At 44.8% G+C, this 16,782-nt stretch overlaps 2 protein-coding genes across 7 annotated transcripts in view; one reads left to right on the top strand and one right to left on the bottom strand.

Moving 5' to 3' along the window:
• The first annotated feature begins 610 nt into the window (after nucleotides 1-610).
• ccne2 (cyclin E2) lies at nucleotides 611-7,750 on the top strand. Of its 6 annotated transcripts, none has more exons than XM_063880124.1 (12): nucleotides 611-675; nucleotides 2,602-2,638; nucleotides 3,286-3,367; nucleotides 3,475-3,528; nucleotides 4,115-4,257; nucleotides 4,480-4,615; nucleotides 5,079-5,225; nucleotides 5,350-5,445; nucleotides 5,640-5,774; nucleotides 6,246-6,357; nucleotides 6,455-6,612; nucleotides 6,829-7,750. In XM_063880124.1, exons 2-12 carry the CDS (start codon nucleotides 2,625-2,627, stop codon nucleotides 6,934-6,936), a joined length of 1,185 nt encoding a protein of 394 aa, XP_063736194.1. In that variant the 5' UTR covers nucleotides 611-675; nucleotides 2,602-2,624; the 3' UTR covers nucleotides 6,937-7,750. The 6 variants fall into 6 exon arrangements, with proteins under 6 accessions (XP_063736194.1, XP_063736190.1, XP_063736189.1 ...); XM_063880120.1 differs by lacking the exon at nucleotides 611-675 and adding an exon at nucleotides 708-748 and having other exon boundaries at nucleotides 4,118-4,257; XM_063880119.1 differs by lacking the exon at nucleotides 611-675 and adding an exon at nucleotides 708-748.
• A 3,135-nt stretch (nucleotides 7,751-10,885) lies between these two features.
• si:dkey-22o22.2 (neural-cadherin) overlaps nucleotides 10,886-16,782 on the bottom strand; it is a 93,448-nt gene continuing 87,551 nt past the window's right edge. The window contains 10 exon segments of the mRNA XM_063879058.1: nucleotides 10,886-12,028; nucleotides 12,030-12,302; nucleotides 13,450-13,560; nucleotides 13,973-13,993; nucleotides 13,995-14,131; nucleotides 15,015-15,265; nucleotides 15,391-15,571; nucleotides 15,823-16,075; nucleotides 16,155-16,321; nucleotides 16,575-16,755. Of these exon segments, the coding sequence (XP_063735128.1) occupies nucleotides 11,822-12,028; nucleotides 12,030-12,302; nucleotides 13,450-13,560; nucleotides 13,973-13,993; nucleotides 13,995-14,131; nucleotides 15,015-15,265; nucleotides 15,391-15,571; nucleotides 15,823-16,075; nucleotides 16,155-16,321; nucleotides 16,575-16,755 (1,782 nt within the window). The 3' untranslated portion in view covers nucleotides 10,886-11,821.

Raw genomic sequence — 16,782 nt, 5'->3', positions numbered from 1 at the left:
TCAGGGAGGAGGGACAGGTCCCCCCACCCGGGGAAAGCCATCAATTAATACTCAATACCTAATATACTAGCACACTTATGAGATAGATAATAGATAATATTGCTAAGTATGCAATAAGATACACATAAACAGACTGAAAAAAACAGTATAACATCTTCATACTCTTGAAATAAAAAGAAGTACGTAATTATATATTTTTTAAAGTTGGCAGATCTGGTCACTTTCTAAATTAAGTCAACAGCAACTATGTAAAACAATTAATGTAATATTTATCATATTTACAGCTCATGATAAATAAGATACACAGCATAGGAAGAGTAGGCAAATAATAATGAAATAATATTTTAAATACTTAATTATAATAATAACATAAATCATATGAACAAGTTATCCCTTTTATTAATATAAAATAGAATCAGCAGCAGCAGTTTGTCTGACAGCTACTCCACGTGCTCTGTCTGTTTACATTCTGCACAAGAAGCACGCGGCGGTGGCTGCTCGCTCTCCGATTGGCTTGACGTCATGCAGTGTCTTCCCTCGCTCTCTGATAGGCCAGACGTCACACGGTGTCCTCCCACAGGCGGGACTCGTATGCCGAAGCAGTTTTAGTACCGCGTAAAAAAAGGGTAAATATCTCCGTTAAAAGTGAATGTGACCGCGTATTACCGACGCCAGGTGAGTTCTGTGCGTGAAACGAGCCGTTTGAGTTCAGCCGGAATGAACGGAAAGCCGTTTAAACTAAGAAAACGTAAGAAATTAACGGAAGCTGCGGTGAAACACGGTTAAAATCCCGTTAAATCGCGTCCTGACGAATCTCTAAAGCCCTTAAATACCGCAGAGCTGCATGTTAGTGATATGTTATTAAACAAACACCGAAAACCATTCGTCTGCTATCGATCTCGGGACGTTAATCACATGTGAACTCTGCTCGTTTGGGAAAATCTCACACGGGATTTGAACATTTAGCGGGTTTCTGTTAACCGGGAACGCGCGTGCGCATTAGACAGACGCGGATATAAGGATTGGCGCCGGCGCCACAGCTGATGCATCCATTCATTGATTGACTCTCCAGCGAGGAGGTAAGAGACCCTTCCAGACCACTTTTACACTTTCATTTCTACTTTATAACGCGGGATTTCTGATCCTCGCCTTACACGGTTTGCATGGCGCGGTTTGCTCTTAAATATGGGTTAACAATTGAGCAGTTTTCTGTAAATATGGGTTAAAAATAGAGCAGTTTGCTGTAAATATGGGTTAAGAATTGAGCAGTTTGCTGTAAATGTAAGTTTAACAGTGCAATCGAGGGGGCTGCTTAAATACCTTATTCTCAACTTGTATTTTACCCCATTTAAACGGGGTTTCTCTGTAAATGTAGTGTATTATAGAGGGTTTTAAGTGGAGTTTATTTCCAATAACACTAAGCTGTTGTTGTGATTTTAAAACTTTCTAAAAGTGTCTTTTCTATTCGTCTTCCTCCAGACTGTGCTCTGCCCTTTGCCTGTGAACGCAGCAGTTTGTCGGGTGTTATAATACTGGTGTCGGGGATAGCTGGTTGTTGACCTAGTTAGCTGAACCAGGCTAGGTTTGCTAATTACTGTAGCTCCTTTTCAGAACGTAGCCTCGCGTTGCTCCCGGTTTATCCGTCTTTAATGGACTTGTTCAAGGTTTGTGTTCAGATAAGAGATTCCCAAGAGTTTATCCCAGCAGTTGAGGTCGGTTTGAGGCCGATATTGGGGTATTTTCCACTAGTTTTCCCCCGCAGAAGCTGGAGGAGGTTCGGCTGAGGCTGAGCTCAAATCCTCCCGCTTTTGAGCTTCTGAAATTGGCGCGTCTTTGAGTTTCAATCCTGAAATAAAGTCCATATTACCGCGTTTTCCCGCATTAAAACTGCACTAAACCCGCATGGAGATGTTTGCCTTACCACTGAAGGTGATAACATCGCGTTTAAAAGCAGCATTTATGAGCTTTTTTTGTTTAAAATCGAGGGAACAATCAGCCCCCCTCCTTTCTGTTGGCTGTAGGCACCACACTAGCTTGCAGCGCTATAGTCTGTCTCTGTATTACCACTTATATCAGCTTTATTAACCTGATATTCAATGATGTGTACCCTCATCTTCACATGTGGAGCTGTGCCTTTATTAGCTGAGCATTAATGCATTTTAAAGTCACTTTATCCCTCTTTACTGAAGCTCTAAGCTGTACTGCTGACCTCACGGGCTAACTAACACCAACCTGTAAAATGCTCTCTTACATGTTGGGGGGGAACCAGTGAGGATCTTTACTCCATTACTATAGCTGGTGTACCTGGTTCTGACCTGTTGCATGCAGTCTGGTGGTTATTGGGGACCAGTGGCTTCTCAGCATGGACCCCCCCACTTTCTTAAAATAATATGTTTAAGAGTCAAAGGCTTTATGGTCACAATACATGTAACTATAATAAGATGAGCATGATGGAAGAGGCAACCAGATGGATACTTTAATTTATGAGTAATAACTAATGTAATAACTGCAGATTATTTAAATAAGATCTGTGCTCCGTGTATGAACTTATTTGCATAAAGTTCTCACCGGTTCCTCTATTCTTTCTTTCTTTCTTTGCAGGAGCCATAAATATACTGAACACAATGTCCAGACGCAGGTAAGCAAGAGCTGATTTTCAAGCTATGGTGTGGGGACCAACAGGGGGGTCAGGAGATCACCTAGTTAATCTGACTAGTACTGCTAGGTGGTTGTATATTTACATCCTATAATTGGTCATTCTATGCATTATCAAAGAAAATAGGACCATGCTACGTTTATACTTCTACTCCACTACCTGTATTTAATCCCTTCAGTTGCTAGGCAGATTAGGATTAATGATGGTAAATATAATCCCTTAAATCAGACTCTAGTTCACCTGCAGTAAATCCAGCAGCTACCCTGCAGTATACAAAGCCATTCAAACTAGCTGCACCTTTACCAGCTCTGAGAACACTTTAATGATCAATCATTCTAAAACATATCAGAGATATTATTCTGAAATGGACCAATCAGACAATGACTACTTTTACTGTCGCTACTTTAAGTACATTTAGAGGAGAGTAAGTACAGGATCTGAGTACTTGCCCCACCTGTTTTTTCCAGGCATTATAATCTGAACTATGAATGCACTTCACATTTTAAATAACTTGATGCAAAAAATCTAAATTGACACGTAGCAGTTGCATTCAATGGGCTTCTTGTAGGCGAAGATGGGTTTTCTTTCTGAACATAAATCTGATGCACTCCTTTTATTTGTAATTTCAGCGGTCGCATCACTTTGCAAGTCAGAGACTCAAACGCACTCGAGCCGACGGTCAAAGCCCCCCTGAAGAAAAGGAAATCAGAGGTTTGTGTTTAATACTTGTGTATCTTTGTACTCAACATTATACAAGTTTGTATTATTCTGTTAGCACTGAAGCTAACTCACCACTTTATTTGTGTTTACTTCTCCAGCCCTCAAAGAAAAAACTACAACCTGCTGCCAAAAAACAGAGCTATGAAATCCAGGTGTGTGTGTGTGTGTCGTTTATAATCTGTGCTGTGTGTGTCTGTGTGTCGTTTATTATCTGTGCTGTGTGTCTGCTCCCTGCAGCTTTTTCCTGTTATTAAGACCAGCTTCATTAGCATTGACTTTAGTATATAAAGTACAGAAACCGTAGCATCCTTCATTGAGAGCGTCCATTTTGTTACCCTATATCACGTATAACACGCCGATGTTTCTCCGCTCACTACTTCTCCCTTTGAGTCTCCCGCAGGTTACATATGTATTGACTAAAGCACATCAAATGAGCTGTTATACATTATTCATCATTATTTGTTTGTCAGATTTTAAAATAACTCTAAAGGGGATTTGTAGTAACCATGTAGTACCTGCTCCCAACACAAGGGGGGCCCACTGAGCTTCACTGCTAAATAGAGTTCCCAGTAATCCTTATTTACAGCCCATTTTACTCCAGGTAAACATGCTGATAAAAGTCCTACAGCAACGTCTGACCTGATATGAGTTTGATGTGTGTAGTTGAAGCGCTCTGGGCTTCCTTAGTGAAAGTTTGAGGTTTGATAGATTTATTCACCTCTGTGTATTTCCTTCCAGAAGTGTTGGTCTGAGGACGGAGCGAGCCCCTGCCTCCTCATCGAGACGCCGCACAAAGAGCTGGAGCCCGCAGACCCGTCCAGCTTCAAGCAGTATCGCTTCAAGAACCTCTTCATCAAGGCCTCCCCCATCCCCCGCCTCAGGTAAGAGTGTGTGTTTTGCGCCTCAATAAATGCCATTCCCCGACTCTTTGTTCATTGTGATAGTCCCCACTGACGGGGTCTCTATTCAGACTTCATGTGCTGGTCCTGTCTCAGGGGGATTCTGAATTAGAGCTTATTTTAAAATCACATCTCTTCTTAATGTGATTTAACTTTCAACGACTCGTGTACAGATGATGTTAACCCCAGCTGTTTCTCCTGCAGCTGGGCCAGCTCTGACGACGTTTGGATCAAAATGCTCAACAAGGAGCTGAAGTACGTCCACGACAAAAGCTACCTGCAGAGACACCCCAAGCTGCAGCCCAAGATGAGAGCCATCCTGCTGGACTGGCTGCTGGAGGTCAGCATAAAACACACTTTAACCAGAGAGGAGAGGACTCTTTAAAGTAGAGACTCTACATACTGATATACACCTGAACATCAGCAGGAGAGGACTCTTTAAAGTAGAGACTCTACATACTGATATACACCTGAACATCAGCAGAGAGGACTCTTTAAAGTAGAGACTCTACATACTGATATACACCTGAACATCAGCAGGAGAGGACTCTTTAAAGTAGAGACCTACATACTGATATACACCTGAACATCAGCAGGAGAGGACTCTTTAAAGTAGAGACGCTACATACTGATATACACCTGAACATCAGCAGGAGAGGACTCTTTAAAGTAGAGACTCTACATACTGATATACACCTGAACATCAGCAGGAGAGGACTCTTTAAAGTAGAGATGTTACATACTGAAACTCTTTAAAGGTGCACAAATGGTGGTCCAGTGTGTTAAGCTGTGTGTGTGTCTAGGTGTGTGAGGTGTACTCGCTCCACCGGCAGACGGCCTACCTGGCTCAGGATTTCTTCGACCGCTTCATGCTGACTCAGGAGAATGTGAACAAAGATTACCTGCAGCTCATCGGCATCACCGCGCTCTTCATCGCCTCCAAGATCGAGGTGAGAGCGTCCCCGAAACCTTTTATTTACACACCGAGGCACTGCCTCCAGATTACTGCTGAATATTTAACACCGCATCACACTGTTTTATGGAACCGGTTTAATAACTGTGTGGTCTCTGCAGGAAATCTACCCTCCTAAAATCTTGGACTTCGCCTACGTCACGGACGGAGCGTGTGATTTCTGGGACATCCAGCGCACTGAGCTGCACATACTGAAGGTGCGGTTATTGAGCTACTGCATCGGCTGCTGGTTTGAGCTTTGACCTGTGGAAGTACTGAAGACTCTATCCAATGCACAACTTAACTTACAAACTAATTAAACTCTTAGTTGTGTTTGTATTACGGCACATATTCATTAGTATAAAAAACCGCCCGTCTCTTTGTGCTGACCCGTGTGTTTTTCGTGCCGCAGGCGTTGAACTGGAACCTGTGTCCGGAGACGCCGATCTCCTGGCTGAAGCTGTACGCTCAGGTGGAGGCGCAGACGGACGGCGAGAACTTCCTGGTGCCGCAGTTCTCTCAGGAAATGTACATCCAGATCACACAGGTACCCGCAACACCTCCAGACTGCATGATAGTGACGTCGTATTTCTGTACTGGGCCCTGAAGGCAGCATCTTCCTGTTTCCCTCCACAAGAAATTAATGATTGTGATTACTGCACAAAATATCTGCCATATTAACACCACGTTAGGATTTCTGAAGTAAAGAGCTAATGTTGGGCTATAGAGGAACTACAGCACAGTCACATGACTTCCTGTCACCACCGCTAAGCTAAAGGAGGCTAATGTTGGGCTATAAAGGAACTACAGCATGGTCACATGACTTCACGTCTCCACCGCTAAGCTAAAGGCAGCTAATGTTGGGCTATAAAGGAACTACAGCACAGACCTTATTTCAGGCTAACAAACCAAAACGCATTCAGAAAACCATTGACTTCAAGACCAGGGGACAGGAAGTGCTAGACTGCTTTTTTTATGTTAGCGTGTTGGTAACGTGTTGCTGTTCTCTGTGTTGCAGCTGTTGGACCTCTGCATGCTGGACATCAACTCTCTGGACTACAGCTACAGCGTTCTCGCCGCTGCCGCCTTCTGCCACTTCTCCTCGTTCGACGTTGTTCATAAAGTCTCAGGTGAGCTTGAGTTCCCCGCCTGGACATCAAGTTCTCTGTTTGTGTATATTTGACTCCGTATCCTAACCTGTGGTGTGTGTGTGTGCGTGTGTGTCAGGCCTGACGTGGGACGCCGTGGCTCCGTGTGTGCGGTGGATGAGTCACTTCATGGACACGCTGCGGACTCAAGCCAAACCTCAACTGAAGAACTTCCCCAAAGTGAAGCCCGACGCCCGGCACAACATCCAGACACACGTCGCCTACCTCGACCTGCTGGTGAGCAAAACCAACGCACCACTCTGTGTCAACCAGGTTAACAAAATAAGAGTGGGGTGTTTGCTTTTAAAGCTTGTCAATAAGAGAAGCCACCAGAATAAGAGCGGGATGTGTTTTACGGTTTGTGAATAATGGATGGGTCTGGAGGCTTGTAAATGAAGAGCTACCAAAATAAGAGCGGCTTGTAAACGACTAACGCTGGTGTTTGCTCCGCAGAGGAAATCCCTGGACCGACTCGACAGCCTGGACTGTCAGCTGTCGCCCGTTGCTTTGGGAATGGCGTTGACTCCGCCCAGCAGCACAGAGAAGCCGGCCAATCACTGAGCAGCGCAGAGACCGTGGCCAATCAGTGCCACCCCCCCACTCCGTACAGTATTTGACAGGATTTTAAAGAGACTTCATGTAGCACGTTCTCATTATTTTAAACACTAACTCTGGAGCTGATTCCTGTCTGCTTTTTACATCTGTTTATTTTAACGGGAATTACGGGGCGCCTTTTAATTTACAGGTTAATTCATTTGAATGTTTGCCTTCACTTGCCTCCCCCCCAGTGGAAAGGTATTTATCTGGGAGTTTTCCTGGTGCTATTCCTAAAGGGGCTTCAGTCGGAGTCTGCTCTGAACTACAGAGATTAAAGTATTTAATGCCCACGCCCCCCTGTCAGAGTGTGTAGACTTCATTGTGAGCCATACGAACAACCAGACACTTTATCTGCTGTTTGACACCTGAAACATGTGAGGCTCAATAACCCCCCCCCCTCTATTCTCTTACAATCTTTATGAAACCTGGTTGCACATTCTTGTTACAATCCTGGGAAACTTGACTCGATGAGAGAACCGTTTTTACTTTTGTAAGTGCTTGTATTTATTGATGAGCCTTAGTGTGTAAAACAAGATGTCTGTGAATATGTAAAATAATTCAAACCTCCTTCAGCGACGACGGACTCGCGTTTCCGCCTGAAGGCTAAATGTATTTATGGTTTCTCAGTGCCTTTTTTTAAATGAACCTGTGACCCTGGAGCCGTCGACCAACCATGAGCCTGTGTAGATGAGCGAGTGAATGGTTTTGTAAATAGTGCAATTCAGAAACGTGTGGTTTTCTTTTGTATGGGACTGATGAAATAAATGAGATGACATGAGTTCGGTCTGTTCCTAATTATGTCATAGTTCATAAAACCGATTAGAAATAACCTTTAACATTACATCATATTCTGCAGGTATCACGACTCTTACTTTAACATTACTTTATTTTCTTTTTCATCAGATTTATGCGATGGCTTTCATGATATTTGTCTCACCGTACTCTACCATTTATAAAATACTCTGACTTTATTTTCAGACATGCATTACTATGATTTCTATTTTCCACACTTATTATATATTTAATTTGAGACAGATAATATCTACAGACTTTTTTCATGATGATTTTTAAATACTGCAATATAACATTTTCCATTTTTTTGGAAAACGACTATTTTTCCCACGATATTCTGACACTCAACTTTTTCACTTTATTTGAAATACTGTAGGACTTAAGTACTGCTCCACACACTATTCCATGACTTCTTTCTATGACGCTGCTTTTCCTGATTTTCTCAACATACTACGTTTCCCAACATATTATGACTTATCTTTAGACACGTTACTACGAGTTTCATATTTCTCAACATTACGTACTTTCATCAGGATACACAGATATAGTAAGATCTTACCAACATCTTTCTCAACCTAATATGCTCTGACTCATGTCCGAGCATATTTGTGTGTGTGTGTGTGTGTGTGTGTGTGTGTGTGTGTGTGTGTGTGTGTGTGTGTGTGTGTGTGTGTGTGTGTGTGTGTGTGTGTGTGTGTGTGTGTGTGTGTGTGTGTGTGTGTGTGTGTGTGTGTGTGTGTGTGTGTGTGTGTGTGTGTGTGTGTGTGTGTGTGTGTATAGGGCCTCCCACCACATACATGACCCTCCCCCATAAGAGTGAGTGTATTGTCTTGGCCTGGGAAAGTGTGGCCTCTCGCACACACACAATGTCAGCTCGACGTCCACTCTGCATGATTGTCTGCAATTTTTTGGGGGGGTTTAGAGGTCATTTTCCCAGCAGACCCTGACTCAGTGAAATGCATTTAATGGTGTGTTTGTACTTCCTGTCACACAGAAGTGGTGAACATGTTGAAGAAGCGACAGAGGGATTACAGATAGAAGCTGAGGTTACTACCAAAATAAAAGGAGCACATCCTGATCCAACCATTGGCATCATCAGGTGCTTTCAGACCGGTTTGTCTTTTTGAGGACAAAGCACTTCAAACATGTCCTACCACAGCTCGCCACACGGTGGCAGTGTTGTCTCATCAGGAAATACAGCGTGTCCTCAAACACAAGCAACTAACAGATATAAAACCCCCCCCACTTCATTACTGACATTAACTTTTACATTTTCTGACCTATTTAAATAAATATATATGTAAATGTATATATATATATTTAAATATGCAGATGAGGCGTCCTCTAATCAGATATGTGCTAATTGCAAACATTTTCCGTCACATGACTTAAAGCCAGGTTGATGTTTTCATTCTAAGGGGAATCTCTTTGTATCTCTCCATCAAACAGAACGCGCTGACATAAGAAGCCCTTTTCTGCACGTTTCTGTTTAAATGAGTGCGTGAACATTAAAAGCTTCAGAATACAGAGAAGGGTTCATTTGACCAAAAAGTTTAAATATTCAGAAACAAATTTTGTCTTTATATTTTAAAGTCGCAATAATTCAGCGGGAAGAAATCATGGGGAGTCAAATATTTCCCAGAATAAAAAAAAGAAGAGTAAATAATTAAAAAAAAGTTTAATAGATGGAGCAACAAGTTTTGAATTTTACAATCAAACCTTGGTGGATGTTTGTAGAGCAGGGATGTCCAAACACTATGTTTTACCAACTAAGATTTGTGTGAAAATGTTTGAATTGAATATATTTGAAAGTTGGGCTCATTATCACATGAACTGTGGAATATAAGACAAGAACACGTTTCAGCTGGGGGCCGATTCAGCTATGCTTTGTCAATTTGCTGAGGGACGATTCTACAACGGGCCGTAGTTTGGACACCCCCGATGGAGAGCATGATGTGCAGATTAACAAAGAAGAAATAAGAATTACTGAGGTCACATTAGCATTGATTTGCTTTTAGAGTCACAGAGTTGCATTTCCTGCAGTACAATGTATTATCTTTAGTCAAATAATGTGTATAATTGATCCGAGTCTACATGTTTACATCTAAGTACCAGGGTTTTGTCTAAACCTGGTAACAGGGGCGCTGATTTTCCATGTGAAACATTAAAGTGATGCCAGGAAACAATACGTCTGTTTCCCTGACAGAGAAACTCAGAAAAGTACACGGTGCAGATAACGCTTTGGGGAAAAGCCATTTTTATTAAAAGTCATATACAAAAGGGTTCTTCCATGTTAGGCTGCTATAAAACATCCATATGTACACCATATCACTCACACACACACACACACACACACACACACACACACACACACACACACACACACACACACACACACACACACACACACACACACACACACACACACACACACACACACACACACACACACACACACACACACACACACACAGAGAAAAGGGCACCCGTGTGTATTTCCCTTTGGATGCATAGAGAGCCGTTCTTAAGGGCACTTCATTGAAGAAGTCATCAATCACTTCCATCAGGAGAACCTCTGCAGATATAATGGAAGCCTTAAAGTGTTCCCTTAACTGAGGAAACCTCTTAAGGGATTTTGTGTTACAGCCTTAAAGGGCCCTACTCATCTTTAGCTTTCATATCAGTATGTAGCGTCTCTACTTTAAAGAGTCCTCTCCTGCTGATGTTCAGGTGTATATCAGTATGTAGAGTCTCTACTTTAAAGAGTCCTCTCCTGCTGATGTTCAGGTGTATATCAGTATGTAGCGTCTCTACTTTAAAGAGTCCTCTCCTGCTGATGTTCAGGTGTATATCAGTATGTAGAGTCTCTACTTTAAAGAGTCCTCTCCTGCTGATGTTCAGGTGTATATCAGTATGTAGAGTCTCTACTTTAAAGAGTCCTCTCCTGCTGATGTTCAGGTGTATATCAGTATGTAGAGTCTCTACTTTAAAGAGTCCTCTCCTGCTGATGTTCAGGTGTATATCAGTATGTAGAGTCTCTACTTTAAAGAGTCCTCTCCTGCTGATGTTCAGGTGTATATCAGTATGTAGTGTCTCTACTTTAAAGAGTCCTCTCCTGCTGATGTTCAGGTGTATATCAGTATGTAGCGTCTCTACTTTAAAGAGTCCTCTCCCGCTGATGTTCAGGTGTATATCAGTATGTAGCGTCTCTACTTTAAAGAGTCTTCTCCCGCTGATGTTCACCATCTGTCTGAAACCAGAGCCCAGTCTGCTCTGATTGGTCAGCTGGCCGGCTCTGCTTAGAGATGTCCCGCCCCTCATCACGTACGATGTGTCGGAGCGCTAGCTAAAAGGAATGTGAGTTTATTTTGTGCTTTTTCTCAGAAATACATTTTTACATTTTACCGTCTGAACACGACAAAGTGACGGCACGCTAATAACACGGCGCAAAGCATTCTGGGAAGTTCCTACTGGGGAGTACAAAAATAATCTCTCATCTGAAAACTATCAAATCTTATTTTACATATCTGGGGGGGGGGGGGGGGGGGTTAAAAAGAGTTTCCCCTGAAGAACTCACAAAGCTTTTAATCGTCCTCTAGTGCAACAGGAAGGTAGAAAAGAGGACGGCTGGTAATTCACTGTTTCTTGGAGGTAAAAGTGTGGGAAAAGCCAACAGCAGCAGCGGTTCTGAATCAGATTCCCAGAGAGCCCCCACACCCCCACGCTGTTTCCTGTTGATTAGTGCTCAGGCATTTTTATATTCGCTGTATTGCACGTCTGACATCGTAATGACCTGATGTTTCAGAGTCTCTTTCCGATAGATCTACTTACAGTCATAATATTGTTGTTTTAAGAATTCAGGAATTCCATATTTACCCTTCATTTCCAAAAAGAGGAAAGCTTTGAGTTTGTGTTTGTGGCGACTAGACGTATAATCCAGAATCCAACAGAAAACCCATTTGGCTTTAAGTGGAGGGAGATGCTGCCTTCAGGGTCCAACACAGAAATAGGACATCCCTGCCCCTCTCTGAATGCGGGTGGTGTTGTGACGCGGCCCCTAGTGGTGGTGAGGCAGGGGGTCTCGGCTGTGGCTCCTCTGGATGTAGGCCACTGCGTCCCTGTACGTGAGGGCCAGCTGGGGCCGGTCGTACATCTCGCTCAGAGCCTGGAACTTGGGGCCCCACCGCGACAGTCTTTCGTCCACAAACCCTCCCTCCTCCTCCTCCTCCTCGGCGCCGCAGACAAACATCCTGCGAGACGCCGCCTGACCCCAGCGAGCTGAGGCTTCCTGCCGTCGACCCCGAGCCCTCCACGCTCCACACGTGCACGGCGTCCGGCGGCAGCGCCCCGCCGTCGGTGTCCGCCTCCCAGACGATCCGCGCCACGTAGCTCTTGAAGTCCCCGTGAGAGCACGACCCCGCTGGGGCGAGGGAGGGGTCGAAGGGGGCGTGCTGGTAGTGGGGGGGGTGGTGGTGGTGGTGGTGCGGGATGCTGAGGTAGGGAGCGCCAGAGCTGCAGGAGGAGCCCGACGGGTGCACCTGCAGCAGAAACACACACCATGCAGGATCAGTGAGTGGGAGTCAACGGTTTACTGACACACAGCTACAGTCAGAGGGGGGGGCACTCAGATATGTACTCGGGTAAAAGTAGAAGTACTCAGATCTGTACTCGGGTAAAAGTAGAAGTACTCAGGTCTTGTACTTGAGTAAAGTAGAAGTACTCAGGTCTTGTACTTGAGTAAAGTAGAAGTACTCAGATCTTGTACTTGAGTAAAGTAGAAGTACTCAGGTCTTGTACTTGAGTAAAGTAGAAGTACTCAGGTCTTGTACTTGAGTAAAGTAGAAGTACTCAGGTCTTGTACTTGAGCAAAGTAGAAGTACTCAGGTCTTGTACTTGAGTAAAGTAGAAGTACTCAGATCTTGTACTTGAGTAAAGTAGAAGTACTCAGGTCTTGTACTTGAGTAAAGTAGAAGTACTCAGATCTTGTACTTGAGTAAAGTAGAAGTACTCAGATCTTGTTCTTGAGTAAAGTAGAAGTACTCAGGTCTTGTACTTGAGTAAAGTAGAAGTACTCAGGTCTTGTACTTGAGTAAAGTAGAAGTACTCAGGTCTTGTACTTGAGTAAAGTAGAAGTACTCAGGTCTTGTACTTGAGTAAAGTAGAAGTACTCAGGTCTTGTACTTGAGGGTCTTGTACTTGAGTAGTAGAAGTACCAGAGTGTAGGAATACTCTGTCACAGTAAAAGTATTCTAAATGTTCCTCCAGTGAAAGTAGAAAGTACTCTCCTCTAAATGTACTTAAAGTAGCGACAGTAAAAGTAGTCATTGTGTGATTGGTCCATTTCAGAATAATATCTCTGATATGTTTTATAATGATTGATCATTAAAGTGTTCTCAGAGCTGGTAAAGGTGCAGCTAGTTTGAATGCTTTGTATACTGCAGGGTAGCTGCTGGATTTACTGCAGGTGAACTACAGTCTGATTTAAGGGATTATATTTACCATCAGTAATCCTAATCTGCCTAGCAACTAAAGGGATTAAATACATGTAGAGGAGTAAAAGTACAGAATAACATGAAATGGAAATACTCAAGTAAAGTACAAGTATCTCAAAGTTGAATTTAAGTACAGGACTTGAGAAAATGTACTTAGTGACTTTACACCTGACTCTCATTCTGTGCTACACACCTCCTCCTGGGATCCGGGCGAGGACTTGATGAGCGGGGCGGTGGTGCAGGAGGACGACTGGGACAGGCTGGAGCACAGCGGGCGCTTCAACTCCGAGATGTCGTATCCGTTCTGCAGGAGAGAGAGAGGGAGAGAGAGGGAGAGAATAATACACCTTTAATGATACATTTATGGAGTGTGTTGTATAGGTTTCAGTGCATGTAAATGGTCTGCAGAGGCTAAAATCCCTGTGCTCCTCTCCTAAACACTCCCCCCCTCCTGCTGAAAATGCCTCAGTTGGACTCCTTTGTTTACTTCTGAGCATAGTGACATCACGATAGAACATTCACGCTCCTATTGGCTAGCGCTCCAACACATTGTACGTGATAGGCTAAGGGGCGGGACATCTGTCAGGTGGGTGACCAATCACAACAACTGAAAAAGAGCATAATACAGGATGTGTCCTTTAATACACCTTCTGTTTCTGTTCATCCATCAAATCTTGTGTGTGTGTGTGTGTGTGTGTGTGTGTGTGTGTGTGTACCTGGTCCTGCTCGCCCCCCCCCTTCCTCGTTGTAGTTGAGGATGTTTTCTCGGATGTCCTCCCAGCTCTCGTGCTCGGCGGGGATGTGGTAAACTCCGCGCTTCCTGAACTTGTTACGGCTGCCCTTCTGGTTCCACACCGTCACCGCCACCAGGACGGCTGCACACACACACACACACACACACACACACACACACACACACACACACACACACACACACACACACACACACACACACACACACACACACACACACACACACACACAATTAATTTGCAGCACTGGGGCAGATTTGGCTTCCTTTCTGTACGTTTCTTCAGCGGGGGAGGGGACACACACACACACCTGTCTTCCTCTCAGAGGTACAGGTGTCCAACATGTCCTTCAAAAATAGCAGGAGGTGATGGGGCTGATGGGAAATGTAGTCTCAGTATTTCACATTTTATTTAAGTGTATTACTATTTCTTAACTTTTTGTAATACATTCGATATATGTGATCAAAATGTTATTGGAGATTTAACTTCAGATTTGTATTAAATTGTCTTTATTCTATTTTATTGATTTATATTTATAGTGAACATTTTACACTTTAACTTCTAATAATTATATTGATTATATTTCATCTTTTTAAAATATCTTTATGGTATTTTCTATCTTTTTATCGAACATTTTGATTCTTTGCTTCTTATAGTTATATAAATATATTTATCCTATTTATTGACTTTCTTTTGCTTTAACTTCTTATTTTTATATTAGAATATTCTTTCAATTTTTCAATTTATTTCTGAATGGAGCAAATTCCTTGCTTCATGTTAAAAGTGAAACCTTTTATCTGAAAAGAAACTAAAGCTGTAAAGCAATGGAGGAGAAGCATAAAGAAGGATTGAATGTAAATACTCAAAGTGTACAAGTACTTCAAAGTGTCCTTAAGTCATGGGCTTGAATATATTAGCAAAACAGGAGCGGACACTACTGCATTCAAAAACTGGTCATTTCAAAAAGTGCTGGTCCCAGCGTTCCCAGTCCTTGAGTTTTTCTCACCGAAGAAGACGAGCAGACACATGCTGATGGCGAGGATGGAGCTGGGGCTTAGGGCGGCGAGGCGGTGACCCTTGAGCCCGCCCAGCTCGCAGCGCTGCCCCCCGAAGCCGTCGAGGCAGCGGCAGCGAAGCGTGTCGGGCGACAGCGCCTGGCACACGCCGCCGTTACGACAGGAAGTGGCAGCGCAGGGCGACGTCGCGCAGCGCTGCTGACCCGAGTCCTCCGTCACCGTCACCTGACCGCCGGGGCACCTGGGAGAAGAGCAATCAGAAACAGGTTCATTGCCAGGTCGTTTTACATTTACCAAAGTACTTAAGGACAGTTCTGAGGTGCTTTAGGACATGTAGGAAAGAAAGAAATGAAGGCTGTGTCCCACCGGCACTGGTGCCTCCTCCACAGGTCGGTGCAGATCAGCGGGCTGCGGCAGGGATGACCCCTGCAGGCGTCGCTGGAGCACCCCGGGGTGACGCCCCCCCGCTCCAGCACCGTCACCATGTCCCGGCTCTGCCCGTCCAGAGGGAGGGGCTGAGCATTAAAACGAACGTCCCTCAGGCAGCCTGCAGGGGAGACAACGGGGTGAGTTTGGTTTGATGGCATAAATGTGTTCATTACCCGGCCTACTGGAATACTCGATTCTGATTGGTCCATTAGGACAATTCAGAGGTTGTTAATACCGGTTAACGCACCGCTGCTAAGGACGATCAAGGGAGGGAAAGAAAAGAGGTTGAACGTCTTTTTTTCAACACATTTTGTTCGTTTGTTGTCGATCTAAATCATAAGAGATGAGCATGTGGCGGTAGAGTCTCACCCTGAAAGCCGGCCTCGTCTCCGGCGCCGCTGCCGAGCGTAACGCTGTGAACCACGACCTCCCGGCGGCCCCCGAGCCGGGTCTGGACCTCCCTTGAGCCACCCCCCCGCTCCAGCCGCAGGGTGAACAGGTTGTCATGGCGAACGAGTCCGACCAGCACCCACTGTCCAACGTCGATCCGTTGCCCGGGGAGATGCAGGGCATGGACGCCGTCACCGAGGTCAGCACGAACCGAGAGCAGGCCCTCCGTGATCTGAACGAGGAGAAGAGAGTCTGTTACTCTACCCGCCGCTGTGTGAGACTGTCTCTGACGTCTACGGTCTCTGACTGACCTCCAGCGCGATGAACTCGTCGGCCTCCCGGGACGTCATGGAGAGCAGGGTGCCGGAGGAAGCTCGTGTCCGGAGCAGCAGCTGGACGTTTGTGCGGCGAGAGCTGCCGCCGCCTCTGAGCTGGAACCGCACAACGCTGCCGGAGTCGAAGGAGAACTCAGGGAGGGCTGAGGATGGAGAAACAGAGGTGACTTACAGGAGAGGACTCTTTAAAGTTCAGGACCTGAATACTCGATTAATAAAGGTGCATCTTATCTCATCTTTCTCCACTGGAGTTTATGACCTCTTTAATACGGTTCCAATAAAGGAATCACAAGAATCTAAAAAATCTCATTTTCTACAGACTTCCCTTAGAAGACCAGAGGAAGACACACACACACACACACACACACACACACACACACACACACACACACTCACCGCTGTCACACTTGTGCCCGCTGTACCCGGGGTGGCACTCGCAGCTGAACGAGCCCCAGTCGGCGAGGCAGGAGGCCCGGGGGCCACAGGAGGGGCCGGCTGCCGTCACACACACCCCGTCTGTCAGCCGGCACCCCGGGGTGCTGTCCACACTTTCACCTGGGGACGCCAGGTCGTACACCTGAGAAGGGGTGAGGAAAAGACACAG

This window comes from Eleginops maclovinus, chromosome 3 (genome assembly GCF_036324505.1).
Source record: "Eleginops maclovinus isolate JMC-PN-2008 ecotype Puerto Natales chromosome 3, JC_Emac_rtc_rv5, whole genome shotgun sequence".
Taxonomy (NCBI): Eukaryota; Metazoa; Chordata; class Actinopteri; order Perciformes; family Eleginopidae; genus Eleginops; species Eleginops maclovinus.
This window is presented reverse-complemented; position numbering and strand designations above follow the sequence as displayed.

Coding starts and splice junctions, on each gene's coding strand:
- ccne2 (XM_063880119.1), top strand. CDS start 718: ATGAACGGAAAGCCGTTTAAACTAAGAAAAC. Junction 2,639..3,285: donor AACACAATGTCCAGACGCAG/GTAAGCAAGAGC, acceptor TTGTAATTTCAG/CGGTCGCATCACTTTGCAAG. Junction 5,775..6,245: donor TGTACATCCAGATCACACAG/GTACCCGCAACA, acceptor TCTGTGTTGCAG/CTGTTGGACCTCTGCATGCT.